Source organism: Halichoerus grypus, chromosome 4 (assembly GCF_964656455.1).
Source record: "Halichoerus grypus chromosome 4, mHalGry1.hap1.1, whole genome shotgun sequence".
Lineage (NCBI taxonomy): Eukaryota > Metazoa > Chordata > Mammalia > Carnivora > Phocidae > Halichoerus > Halichoerus grypus.
The window spans coordinates 150,964,888-150,978,934 of NC_135715.1; the positions used below are offsets into that span (position 1 = coordinate 150,964,888).

A 14,047-nucleotide genomic window follows, 5' to 3' on the forward strand; every position below is an offset into this window, starting at 1 on the left:
GTAAAACAGACATAATTTCTACTGCGTAGAATAGTTACGAGTATTAAACAAGGTAGCACATATGAATTGCCTAGCTGATAGGAATTCAGTAAATGGTAGCTACTATTTTTATACTCTTGCTAAATTTTGCCGAGAGTAAATTCATAAATTGAACTGCCTAATTTCAGATAAGCTATTAGTTTTGGTTACACTTTTAGAATCCTTTTCAAAGTGTACGTGTGTATGCAGACGTGTGTGTGGATAATGTATCTTCCAGTATTAGTACTTTACATAAATATTACATTTTATTGTCATTCTGCAGTGTTTTTGTGAGGTTGAAATAACTATACTCACATAACTCCAAGAAATGAATCCTTATGAAAGTAGTCTTCATTCTTTGATCCCCGTTTCTCCCGCCCTAATGTTTTGTGGCTAGAACTTTTAATAAGAGTTCCATGTTTGAACATTGAAGATGTTTTCTGTGTCATTTTTTACTGATAGTAATTAAATATTTTAGCTAGTAACTTTGTTGTCGATGCATGACCAGTTTTATTTTACATATTTTTTTATCATGCTGAACCAAGCATTAAAGAAAAACATGGTCTATATGCTAAGTGTTTTTTTGTGCCTTTCATGATTTAACTCTCATGCCAGCCTATATAGATACTATCCCCATTTTATAGAAGAAGAAAGACATTAAGGCCTAGAGAGGTATGTAAGTTGCCTGGAGATGTACACAGCTAGTAATTGGCAGAGATGGAATTTAAATCCAGAATCTAAGCTCGTAACCGCAACTCTATAAACATAAAATTTTTGTATGGAATTACAGAATTATGAATAGTTGATACTGTTTGCTATGGAGTTTGCGAGTTTGTTTCATGAGTTGGAATTTGTTTTTTGTGATCCATTGATTTAAAGTATCAACACACTTTGTGTTTCCATTTTTATGCAGAGAATCTTGGGATTTTAAAAGACTACCCTCACTCAGCTTTTACTTTAGAAAAGAAAGTCATCAAAACAGAGCCTGAAGATTCAAGATAGCTGTGATTCTCCCACTGTTCTCTGGAAATGGCACTCAATTTAAGGATAATGCTCCATCATAGAAATAAGCCTTAATAACCAACGTTGCCTCATTCAGCTCAAACAGATTTCATAGCCAAAGCATAAGGACTGATTCGTAGTCTGCGGAAACCAGGAAGACAAAACAACAGCCACAAAAGAGAAAATTGAGAGAATGTTGCAGTCTGTAACAGAAAGACTGATCCATTCACATTCCTGTGTAAGTTGTTTTATGTGGAAAAGCTTACAAATTAATATTGTAAGCATTCATTATTTAAGAATGTACGATGTATTTGTGTAATTTATAGAAGTAAAATCTAGATGTGGAGACATGTTTGGTCCAATAAATGTGGATACAGTTTATTTTACTTGAAACTTCACTGTCTACTTTAAGTGTGTTTAGCATAAATATTATTATATGTTAGAGTTTAGAATCTTTGCAGTTGTAAAGAAAGTTTAAGTGATGTAGTTATTGGCAAGGTTGCAGTGACTTTGAAAAAAATGGAAAGCAAATGCTCAATTTAAACCAAGGAAAATATTGTGGATTTAATGTTGGATAAAACTGATTTTGTTTAACAGGAAATGTGTCATTTTTAGTAGTAAAATGTCACTTTTGCTGGCTCAGGCGCATTTATGCAATTAATAAATACTAAAGTAAAGTTAAAAAAATGAGCAATAGAGTAGAAAATCTCTCTTAGTTGATGAGGATTGCATCATATCATTATCTCATAATAAAAATAGGAAGCTATTCCTTGGACAGAGAACTTGAAACAAGTGAACTGATGTGTAAAAGCCGTGACTTAAACATTGCTGTTTAAGAATGTGTTAAATAGATTAAGACATAGTAAGTTAACCCCAAATGTGATAAGGATGGTGACTGTTAAAAAGGCTATAATTATATAGTAAAGTAAGAACCATTTTATATCTAGAAATTCTTGATGTCCTGGATGGAGTCAGAGAAAGTAGGCGGCTCTCCCTTGGGGAATGTCTTCCCATCCAGACCATCCAAGTGTGGACAATCACTACTTCCACATTTGCAGGCATAATTCTGTGGAGGTCTAGTTGACACCTGGATTCATTATTTATTTTACAGTTTTGTATACCTTTCATATTTGTGTATGCAGTTTTTTCTTAAAATTCATTTTAGCTTGAAAGTATATTTTAATTCCTTCCCCCTATTTAATAAATGGGCTCCGTGCATATTTATGGGGGTGTACTTAAATGTTAATAATGTCCTTGCATACTTACGAGAATTTCACATTGGAATCCATAGTTAAAAAAAAATACCGTTTCTACCAATTTACATTTTTTCTTTTTGGTTAAGAGAAGAGATTTGACAACTTTACCTACTTCCTCCAGATTCATCTAAACCCAGCTTTGCTGAGAACAGCGTCCTGAGTTGGAATATGTGGTGTTTTTTTGTTTTTAGTTCTGCTCTAGGTCATAACTGTAAAAAATATTAAGTCATAATCTGTTATACTAAAATTCATCAGCCAAATGTTAGATGAAACGTCTGGACTGTAGTCTCTGATCACTGTCACATATATAATTGCTTTTTTATTTTGATTTGTAGAATAGCTTTATAGTAGAAACACCAGTAAACAACTTTTATACTATTGAAAGGCTCTTTTCCCTACCTAAATGTTTTAATTGTACCATAGTGTTTTGCCCACTGAAGAAGCTTTTTATGGACCTTGCAACTTTGTTGCTAGCTTAAGGTTGATTATTGTGGTTGTATTGTTCACTGTGTGTAGAAATAGTATGAGTACGATTTAAATAGATTGTTCAGTTTTTAATATTAGCCATAGAACTGGTTAGTATCTCAGTAGTTTCATGAAACGTTTCCTGTATTCTAATCTATTTTGAGAAATTTTGTGGGTTTTTTTTTTAATTGTGTCTTACAGTTCAAGTTTGTAGATTTTAATAAGCAACAATTTTTAAAGATGTGGTAATCTTCCAGTTAATATTTATCCATCTTTCATGGCCCCACAAACTGCATCTTTAAATCCATAAATAAGTTTCCTTAAGTATCACACTTTCCTGGTCTTTCAAGCTTAATGATAAGGGGGAAGCACAAGAAAAATTTCAGTAGAATACAGTTTTTATTTTGTAAACACTAATGTATTAAATTTGCTATACATTGAAGCAAATAATATATATTTTTATTTGAATTGTATATATGAATTGGATGTTATAACTAGTTGATTTTTTCATTGTGTTAGAGGTATTTTCACTGAACAAGGTCAATTGGTTACCTCAGTATTACAGCCAATATAGTCCAAGGGACCATTTTTCCCCAAGTCTGTGTTGTACTTTATTATGTGAAGTCTGCGTTTCTGTGACTCTTAAATCTGTTGGTGAGGTGGGACGAGTGCACTTGCTTCCTGTGGCAATAAAGATTTTCTGTGCCTCACACATTTATGTGTATATAACTTTCTGCAAAGCACTTTTCACAGTAGGTGATATTAGCCTCCCCTCTCTGATTATTTGGGCTGGGCTCGGGTGTAAGGGGCCGGGCCCAGGACTTAAGTCTTAGGACAAAATATTACTATCAGCTACCTTCATTTCTAGAAAGTTATTTGGCAAACAGGTACTCAGTTGACTCTGGTCTGTCGGGGGATGGGGTTTGGTTTATATTCTCACTTAAAAGAGGTTTACAAAGACATTGTAAAAGCTATCCACCATATCTAACCAACTAAATTAATAAAAGGAACATTAGGATTTAACATTTATATTAATATTTGTAAAGTGTTAATGTGATGTGGCCTCAGTATTACAGCTAATTATATGATATTGAGCTAACCTATGGTAGAGAATGAGCAAAAGCTTTGCAATGAAGTTTTTTTTTTTGTTTTTTGAGAGAGTGAGATCGAGAGCTGGGGGGAGAGAGGGAGAGAATTTAATTAGGCCTTGTGGCCAGTGAGGAGCCTGACCTGGGGCTCGATCTCACGACCCTGAGATCATGACCTGAGCTGAAATCAAGAGTCGGATGCTTAACTGACTGAGCCACCCAGGCGCCCCTGCAGTGAGGTTTTAATTGATGCATTTGGTAGATTAGTGAAGCGCTTCATGGGGTCCCAACACGGTGCTAGATGGTAGGGTGAGGGTGGAGGCCACAGAGGAAACGTAAGGTGTGATCCTTGCCCTTTGTGAATCCAATACCTAGTTGAATGGGAACTAATACCACTCAGATAAAATACAAATTTCAATGTTACAGACTTGGAATGAATAAGGAGCTGACATTTTAAGTGTATTCTGTGTTCAGTAGGCACTGTGGTAGTAGGCACTTTACAGGTGAAAGCAAACATTATCCTGAGATGCAGAAGAGATCAGCCAGAACTAGAATAGTTAACAGAAAGAAGTGAGATGTGCTAGAAAAACATAGTGGTAGTGCATTTCTTTCACTTTGAGGCCACTTAAAAATTATTAGTTTTAGCCAGTTACATCTGCTTGCCAGGATAAGAATTCTTTTTGATGTCCCACTGAACCTGTCAAAAGGCAGAGGGGGGAATGTGCTTTTTCATTGTCTTTAATTAGTAAGACCACTTGGGTAAAAGCTTAGGATTTGGTGATTATGGGGCTACTGGCACCTAATGTGTGTTTACAATTATAGTTGATGGTATTTAAGACTTAAAACCTAAATAAGCATGCAAGGAATTTTCTCACCTGTAGTCTGCTCACTTGGTTACTCGAATGTTAAAGTTACTGACACAATACCTCTTTTGCTTGTAACTTCACTTAATACTGCACTGAGTCTTCAAAAGAAAATCAAGGTATTAACCTAATGAAACTAGGAGATCTGTCTCTTATAGGAAATGAATTTGGTAGTAAACATCTAAGTTAGAATTGAGTAAATGTTTTATGTTTGTAACAGCTTAAAGCATATAACCAAATATGGTAGCTGCTATTCAACTAAAAACCACCTTATGGTCCAGTTGTGTGCATGGGTGTTGTTTCAGGGAAGCCAAGCTTATTTATTCATTATTATCTGTGGGTGTCCTCATAAATGAGATTCTCAAATGGGCCTCCAAAATTAATAAAAGAATGATCCAATGTCCAGAAATTTGTTTTTATTGTAAATATGTTTAATCTTTAAAAAAAAAAAACAACAACTTACTGTTAACTATTTCCTTAGTGACTCTGTAAGATCATTCTTATTTTACATAGAAGTGATCAAAAACTAAATGCTAAGGCTAGGATTTTTTTTTACTTTTTGAGTGTGCAGTGGTTTAAAGCTTTAAAACCTCTGACTTCGTTTCTACTGACCTATGAATATTTAAAAAAAAATACCTTGAAGGTCTTTTTATTTTTTGTATGCAGAAAAAGCTAATCAGAAATTTATTTTTTAAGTTGAACTTGCAAATCTTTATCAGTTTAGCAAATTTTAATCACTTTTAAGGGAACTATGAACAATGATTGGTTCTATTTACAGAATTGGTTAACTAAGCTCTTTTATTTCTTTATTCTTTCATATTCTCCCTGTCTTTTAAAGGCCACAAATTTTTTAAGTATTAAAACAGCATCCTATTGAATTTTGGGTCTCCTGGTTGTATCTATTTGGTCACAGTTTCCAAGGTTATTCTTCTGACCACTAAATATCTACTTCCAACATATTACTCCAATAATGTTAAAGGTTTAGTCTTTATAAGTTCATCTTCAATTAAAGGAAATGTTTATAGCAATTGGATAAAACCCTCAAACAAGGAACATCAGAAATGAATCACATAAAATACTAATCTTAGGGGGTTTTTTTCAACATAACATGAAATGTTTAGTTATGATCCTTTTTCCATCGTATTCTTTTTTTCCCATTTTATTCTTATTGCCTGATTCCAGACACTTCAGTGAGAAATTGCCTATTTAATTTTTTTACTTTATTAGACAACTGCTGTCTATTTAAGTTTTCCAGTGTAACTTCTCCAAAAAAAATGACTTCTTCACAAACTCAGAGTTAATTGAATGCTGCCATCAAACATGTTCCAAAATGCAGATGAAATAAATATAACACTTGTTCAAGATAAGATGGTAGTGCTATACAAATGTTGACATCAGCCCAAGAATTTTCCTCATCAACTTATGAAGAGTGGCAAATTTTATGAATGTCCTGGTAATCCAAACAATTTGGTAAACAGCCTGGTTTTACTGTGGGTGAGCACCAATGATGGTGTAAGTTAGATTGTGCTTCATATTTACACATTCTGAAACTTTATGAGTCATCTTTGCATTAAAAGTTTGCACCTCATAAATTTATGTTTAAAGTGCCATGTTCGACACCCACACGCAATCCTAAGCAAGCAAGGCCATTGTCAACAACTGTCACAGATACCCTCTGCTGACAGGTCACTTAGGCTCAAGTACGTAGGAAGATATTTAAGTAGTGCATATGTAGGTGGAATCTTACCGGGAACTGGCTCAGCAGAAGCATTTTATAATTTTCTGAGACTCCCTACCACCCTCAACTGTGAACTGTTAAACCAGACACCTGTGGTCTAGCCCCACCCCCTGCTATTTATCGTCCTTCCCAGAAGACTGTGATTTCTTTGGTAGCATATTATACTGTAGGGCCCTTCAGAGCCTCATCATTTTAGTTAATGTTTTTTAAAAAGCACACTCTTTCCACCTTCAGGTCCCCAACGACATAATATAAGGATGTTTTCCATCAACAGTTAAAACGGACTAGGTCGTCCTTTTCCTTTCCGAATTCAGCCAGTTTTTCTGTCATGAGAACGTGTCCATATATTGATTGAATTTTTTTGCATGCATTGGCTTAACTCTCAGATTGGACCACATCTTTGATTTTTTATGAGAAGACAAAAGACAGTTTGTATAATGAAAAAGATAACCACAGAGATAGCCAGGTACTTCAATTTTTAGGGTATTAAAAAGGCAATTTGCACGTATTTTAAAAATTAGCATTTCAATGTGAGATAAATTTGAGGTTACCTAATTTATTCAGAGAATCAAAAATTAATATGTTGTAATATTTAAAGGTGAGAAGAAAGATCTCATTTCCCAAGACTTTAAACAAATAAATCACTTTCTCCTGTGTTCCCTTATTAAAAAGACAACTAGTTCTGCTTTGGAAAGCAAAAGATCTCAAATTGAGGCTTATAGTCTTACTCCAGTGGTTATTGTGTTACTGCCGTATGTCAAATTTACCATTTCCCAGCCCTGGGCCAACTGCTATACATTTAATCCTCTGCAACTCCAGGAGGTAATTATTAACCCATTTTGCAGATTACACTGTTAGGAGCTCCTAGTAACGTGGGCCAGTCTGTTTGATTGCAAAGTCCACATGCACCCTATCCTGTCAAATTTCCTTTGAGCCAGGTGTCTGGCCTTCACTTTTGTAAGCGTTTTGCATTCTAGCACAGTAAACACTTTAAAGTGCAGATGAAGCTTAACTAAACACATAGAGACAACTAGGCTATGAGTACTGATCAGCTGGTTACTTGTTAGTGGTCCAGATTCCAGCAGAAGCTTCCTAAAGGAAGTAAATATCAAGCCATTCTGAAGGCGGGTATTTAAGCAGAGAAGTAAAAGGACATTGCATTGCCTGGGCCAGGCCCGGGTTGGGGAGCAGGAACGTCACATTCAAGTACCATTGGGAAATGTAATGGACTAGAGCAAAGAATTCAAGCAAAAATTTCATTAGAGATGAAACATCTAGAAAAGAGAATGTCCATTAAATGAAATCTTTTGAAACTTCTATGAAGTTCTCCTTTATTTGGGATGTAATTAGAAGCTTTTCAGGAGGGTAGTGAAAGTCCAAAAATGTTTGGAACACAAGAGCAAAGTAATACAAATTGGATCTTTAAAATAAGGTGTTGAGGGCTGGAATCTGGCACTGAGGTAGGGAAGTAGTGACTAGGATATTGCTGCAGTGTCCAACACTCAGGTGGCCAAAGGGAGCAGTGAGAATAAGGACCAAGGGGAACAAGAATGATGGCTACCCAATCGTGCAATAATTCATTCACTCAGCAAACACTTGTTAAACCATCTGCTTGAAAATATCCAGGCACAATGTTAGGAACTGGGAACACAAAGATCTTAAGACATTGTCCCTTCCCTTGAGGGACATAATAGAGGAAGACAGCGATCAAGATCATTGATGATAAAGCAGCAGGACTTGATAACAGACTAAATGGCTCATCAGAAAGGAACATACCAGTTGGATGGAGATTATCCAATGCCTCTGACCCTGGGAAAAGAAAAGGAGTAGCAAACTTAGGAAAGAAAAGAGTTCAGTGTTCGATAATACTTTGTTTCACACACGTTCTGTTTTGGAGTTGTAGGTACATGTGAGTAGGGCTGCCATGTAGGCAGCAAGAAATAGCAAAAAAAAGATAATATAAAAAGTCCAAGCTAGAGTTAAGGACTTTTGAGAATTTGAAATCATTTTCCTAGAGAGACTCCACCAAGAGCAAAGTTTGTTATATAGATAAGCTGATAATCCACAAATAAATCTTAACACCATGATGAAAGGTTAAGGTGTGTTTTCAATGTGTTCAGAGGGAGGAGAGACAGGGATTCAGAGAAAAACAAATTTGCTAGATTTGGAACCAGGGTTCATTTAACTCCATTTACATCTCCAAATTTCACCCACAAATTATTAATTACAAAGAGAAAAAGCTAATTTTACAATTGTGAAATCTAGCCCATTCTCCTTTCCTGAACTGAGTGCAAAAATTCTGGAAATAGTACTTTCACTTAAAGCTTGCAGTTGTGACCTAATTAGTCCTTTTCACACCCTGCAAGTTTGGCATTATTTTCCTTGTTTTATGAAAGGAAAAACTGCTCCAAGAGATTTAGGAACTCACTGATACCTAGAGAAGGAATTAGTTTACAGGTGATAATTGCTTCTGCTTTGGTTTCTGTCCCTAAGGAGGAAGGAAATTAGACTGTACATTTAAAAAACACAGGTTGCCTCCGGCTCCTTTATGTGAGCCGATGTGCCGGCTTCTAATGAGACAAACATGGAAGGGTTGAAGAAGCAGCAGCATGGGCCTTGATGGCTTAAGATAAATTCAAAATCAAATATATGAGTATTGTACTTTATTTCTTAAATTGAAGGTCTTTTTTTAAGATAGAGAAATCATGTTTTGTTAAAATGTTTTTTTGAAACTCATGGGTTTTCTAAATACAACAAAAATGATCATCACTGACATTTTTAAGGCACATCTAAGAACATAAGAACAAATTAAGGTACGATTCCTGAACTCCAAACATTCATGACCTAAACAGCATTATTCTGAACAAATGCAAAGAGTAAGAACCACAAACTGCCCACCACCCAGATCCATTCTCTGTCTTCACTCAAGAGCATGAATACCAAAAAACGGATATCACTGCGGGCCATTGTGGGAGCTGCCTTCCACAGGGAGCTCTGTTAGATGTGTTGAGTTTGAAGGCCTCAGTTGGTCTTAGTAGAGCTATTTAGGATTTACTTGGAAACAAAAGTCTAGCCATTGAAAAGTCTGGAGCTCAGGTCAAGTGCTCCAGAACTCAGTGCACCTAGAATCCTTAAGCTCCTCATCCCAGCTCCTGTCAATAGTCTGCATCTCAAAAGACTAAAGTAGGATCCTATAACATCTCATTGGGAACACCAAACTTTACAGCAGAACAGATTTGTGTAAAAGACAACATTTGTTCTGTTTTCTTTGGTTTTCTATGTGTTTCAGTAAAATTACCTTTTAATAGTAAAATACTGATGATTCTCAACCCATGATGCCAGGCCACCATCACAATCATTTGGCTATTTATAATAATCTTGTGTTTGTTTTAAAACACTACTTTTATTTTATCACTGCTTATGTACAGTTTTTAAGCCTTCAGAAACAGCAAAAATCAAGAATGAAGAGAATGTTTAGAAGAAGACAGTAACAATTCACCAATGAATATATCTTTAAAGATTTGAAATATGTTTCAACCTCTAGAATGTACTTGTTTTCCTCATGCTAAAGGCGGCTTTGAGGTAGGATTAGAACACTCTAGTAGCTGAAGTTCATACTCTCCCTGATCTCACAGAAATGATGAACTCTGATGACTTTAATTCCATGACAGGCAACTTGATACATCTGCTCTTTGCTTCTGCCACCAAAGGGAGTGGATGCGTGCACAGCAGAGCTAACAAGGTGTATGTGCCCCACCACATCCTGGCAGTTTGGGAAGACAGGCCTGCCCCAACTCAAAGAACATGAGAATCAAGAGTAAAGACCTATAAAAATTCAAATTTTAGTAGTCTACAAAGTCATTAACTTTTATTAAAAAACCTCTGAGTTAAGGAAATTAGCCTCATTCTTTGAAATTTGCTGTCTTTAACTTAACAAAAGTAGCTTTAAAAATTCACTTGATTCTCTCAAAACCTCTCACAAGATGTCCATTTTATGTTTGTTTGACTGCAAGTGGGGCACCAGAATTCTAATAAGGTAAATGCTACCATATGGGTGGTGATACACACAGATGGAAGAGTCTAAGGAACCTTTCCTATTGAAAGAGTATAGAATGTTGAGAGCACATGTCCTGTTCTCCAAATGAACCCAGGTCTCCCTGTTAAGTGACTTGTTAACAGTCTCCCAGCCTCTAAGTGACAGAGCTGGGACAAGACCCTCCCTGGTCTAGCGCTCTTTCTCCTGTACCACTTTGCTTCTCCACTAGGGAAGACTTGTGTTACTTCCCCAAACAAAAAGCTTCTTACTTCTTATTAGTGGTTAGAGACAATTCAAAAAACATTAACTTGAGTCCTGGTGCATCTACCATTTATTTGACCGCCACCAACACATCACTTTATATCTCAGATCTAAAGCTACATTTCCCTCATCCAGAGCGGTACACTTTGGCAGTTCAAAGCCAAGTGCTACAGATCAAAGGACTGGGCGTCAAAAAGCCTCCGTTTTATAACTGGTTTTATCTTCAGGCGATGAGACGTTTAAGCGAGTCATTAAAGCTTTTTGACCTTCAGTCTGCTCATTTGTAAAATGTAAATCATAAGAGATATTCTCCAAATTCCAAGGTTGTTGTGGGATTATGGCATGTAAAAAAACACAAAGGTGCTCTAAAATTGTCAGTCTTATTTACGAGGAACAGATGCTGCCTTACCTGATTCCATGAGTATCCCGAGAATCTATGATGCTATCTTACAATGTCTGTTATTGCTAATAGTTACTGAGGAAAGAAATTCTTGGAATCTGCAACTCTTCTTTCCATTAAAGGACATGCTTTACTTGTTACAATCCTACTTAAAAAAATAAAGGGCTTTAAAGAAATTAATGAAGGGGCTTTTTTATTTGAGCATTGAGGAGCTGCTGTCCGCAGCAAAAGAACATTGACTGAGGTTCAGGACGTCAGGATTCCAGTCCTGGGCTCTGCCATTGTCTTTAGATGTGGCTTACTGGGTCACGTCTTTGCGATGCTGTCATTCCTCATCTGTAAAAAAAAGGTTGGACTTTCACAGGTTTCCAGTAACATGTGCCCTTTGATAATCTGATGAAGTCTATTGATCCCCTCCTCATAATATATACAGACCTTTTGCATACATTTCAGTGGACTCATAGCCTCACCCAATATATAATGGACTCCAGGTTAAGAAGCCCTAACCTCCTTGATCTCTTCTAGATTTAATCATCTAGAAGGCTACAGTCAAGCTGTCCGCATCTATTTTGGACAAGGATGGCATTTCATTTCCAGGTAGCTTTTTTATTCATTAGAGTTCAACCTGAATCCTACAAATGGTAGGAGATTTCTGGTACTAGGTCACCCCACAAATAGTTGAAATTTGTGAGGAAAAGGATCTGATGGCCTCAATATTATTTAAAATGAGAACTCCTGAATCTATCATCTCATATCTTTTGGCTCTCACATCTAGGCCTACAATGAAAATAAAATGGCACTTGGTAAAACAAGTTCTTAAATCTCTCTTCATATTGAAAAGCAAATTCAAGAAATTGAAATACATCTCTCTGCTTGAAAAAATACATGGGAAGGGAAAAAACAAACTTGGATTATCTTCTTTTTATTTGCTATTCCCTGTTTTGAGAATCAGGTGAATGGGTGGCAGGCTACATACTCTATCTTATACGATGACTGGCCCCTACAGTGAGCTCTTTATTGAGCTCATTCAAATCAGTTTAAGTACACAGAAAGTTTTTTTGGGAGGATACAAGGATGTCTCAAGGAACCCAGGACAGGAGGTCAGTGCAGCTTTGGGAAGAACTGGAGCCCAAGAAGCTGGGGATTTAGAAGCGAAAGTTATTCTCTCTTCCTGTATCACTGAAGCTGAAGGCTTCCCACTCTGCCCTTCCCTCTGCATGTCTGTCAGACCAGCAGCGGCTGCTTCAGGCTGCTCATGGCTGCCTGGCTCAGCCTGACAATGACTTTCTGTCCAGACTTCAACCAGGACGGATGAGAGTCTGGAAAGCCCAGTTCCAAATTCCCTACTGAGAGAATGTGATCGCTCCAGCTTAAGGCAGGGACACCTTCCAGCGAGCTGTGAGAAGTTGGGTCACATCACTGTTTGCTTAGAAGGAGCCATGGGACCAAAATTCCCAAGAAGGGGGCGTGCACAGTTTCCCTAAAAGGAAAGGGACAGACAGTGAGAACACAATACGGAAAGGAAACAACTTGCATCCCTAGGATATGGCAGACCTCAAAGCAAGGCAAGGTAGTCAACAACATCAGAGCATCCTGTAGTGACTGAGGATGGAACACTGCCTCTTGCTCCCAAGGTCCAGTCTCTTCTTGCTAATCCTCAATGCTCAGAGGAAGCCCTTAGCAGGAGAAGACATCCGAGGCCAGCAACTACCAGTTGGCATACGGGAGCTAGTATATTATCTTGTCCACATCTTTTTCCAGATGCATACCAACACATAAGATTGTATGTTGCAACCACATTCTGATATCCTTATCAAGAAAATATTAACTACAGAGTTGCAATAAATAATACAGATTTTCATAATTAAAAGTTTTGGGCCATTTAACCACCATTATTGTCTATAGTGTTTTTTTTTTCAAGACAGGAAAATGTAGATTAGCTTTGAAACTATAAAACTGTATTCATTAGCACCATTTTGGTTGCTAAATATATAAGCTCACTTGAGCTAGCTGAAGAAAAATTAGAAATTTATTTTAGAAATACAGTGATGTTTAAGGATATGAGGATAAAAGGGTTCTAGTTGGGCAGAAACTGGGAAGCTAAAAAGTGTCGGGAACCCCCATCATCCTCTCCTCACTATCTTTCAGTATTGTCCCTGACAACTGGCTTTTACCTGCTTCTAATTCACAAGGTGGAATAGGACTGCCAAAAATAGTGAGTTTACCTACTTAGTGAGGTGATTTCTTGAAATATGAATCTGTGAGTTTGTTTCTGTTTTGTATTTCCTTCTGCTCCCCCAGAGCCATCCACATTGACTAAGGAGAATTAGGGAGGTTCCAGCCAGTATGCAAATATAAAGAAACAGTCAGTGCTTTTTTTTTTTTTTTCTTATTTAAAAAAGAGGTTCTTTTATAAGAGTCTATCAGAAACAATAGTTCTGGAAGCCAAGCTTTTTTTTTTTTTTTTAAGAGCCATTTAAGGTTCACAGCCAAATCAAAGGGAACTTACAGAGATTTCCCATATATTCCCTGCCCTCACACATGCATAGAAGCCAAAGCCTTGATCTGAATGAGGTGAGTTTTTGTTGAGGGGAGAAAAGCATTGTGAGAATTGGAAGGAAAGGCCTTTAAGGAAGTAGGGCATAGAATTTATGTTCTAATAATAATACATAGGAAAGAGACTGGAAGAAAACCATGACTGTAATTACCCCCTTCCCGGGAAGAAAGGAGGTGAGATCAGTGGAGCCAGGGAGAAGGGAGCAGGACCTTGGGGGAGCCATGTGGATGGAGGCAGAGTTGGTCTAGAGAGGCCATGAGTACCTTACACCAGGGTTGGGAGCCAGCTGGGGGAACCCAGCTGGCCTGCAGGTCATGGGTCACTACTGGAGTAAGCCCACGCTCGCCATGGTCCTTTGTGCCA

At 37.1% G+C, this 14,047-nt stretch overlaps 1 protein-coding gene and 1 long non-coding RNA gene across 14 annotated transcripts in view; one reads left to right on the top strand and one right to left on the bottom strand.

Annotated features, from left to right (window-relative positions):
* The window catches only part of NAB1 (NGFI-A binding protein 1), a 48,458-nt gene extending 45,005 nt beyond the window's left edge, over window positions 1-3,453 (top strand). For all 3 annotated transcript variants that reach the window (XM_036121327.2, XM_078071119.1, XM_036121329.2), the window contains exon 8: window positions 932-3,453. In XM_036121327.2, coding sequence (XP_035977220.1) covers window positions 932-1,020 — 89 coding nt within the window. In that variant the 3' untranslated portion in view covers window positions 1,021-3,453. The remainder of the gene's footprint in view (window positions 1-931) is intronic.
* The window catches only part of LOC144381642 (uncharacterized), a 201,364-nt gene that overhangs the window by 10,385 nt on the left and 176,932 nt on the right, over window positions 1-14,047 (bottom strand). For 7 of the 11 annotated variants that reach the window (XR_013447290.1, XR_013447289.1, XR_013447291.1 and 4 more), the window contains one exon: window positions 11,304-11,463. The exons of 3 other annotated variants lie outside the window; for them this stretch is intronic. This is a non-coding gene — a long non-coding RNA (uncharacterized LOC144381642). Of the gene's footprint in view, window positions 1-8,206; window positions 8,240-11,303; window positions 11,464-14,047 lie in introns of those variants that run through there. One more of the 11 variants, XR_013447292.1, reaches the window with a different exon arrangement.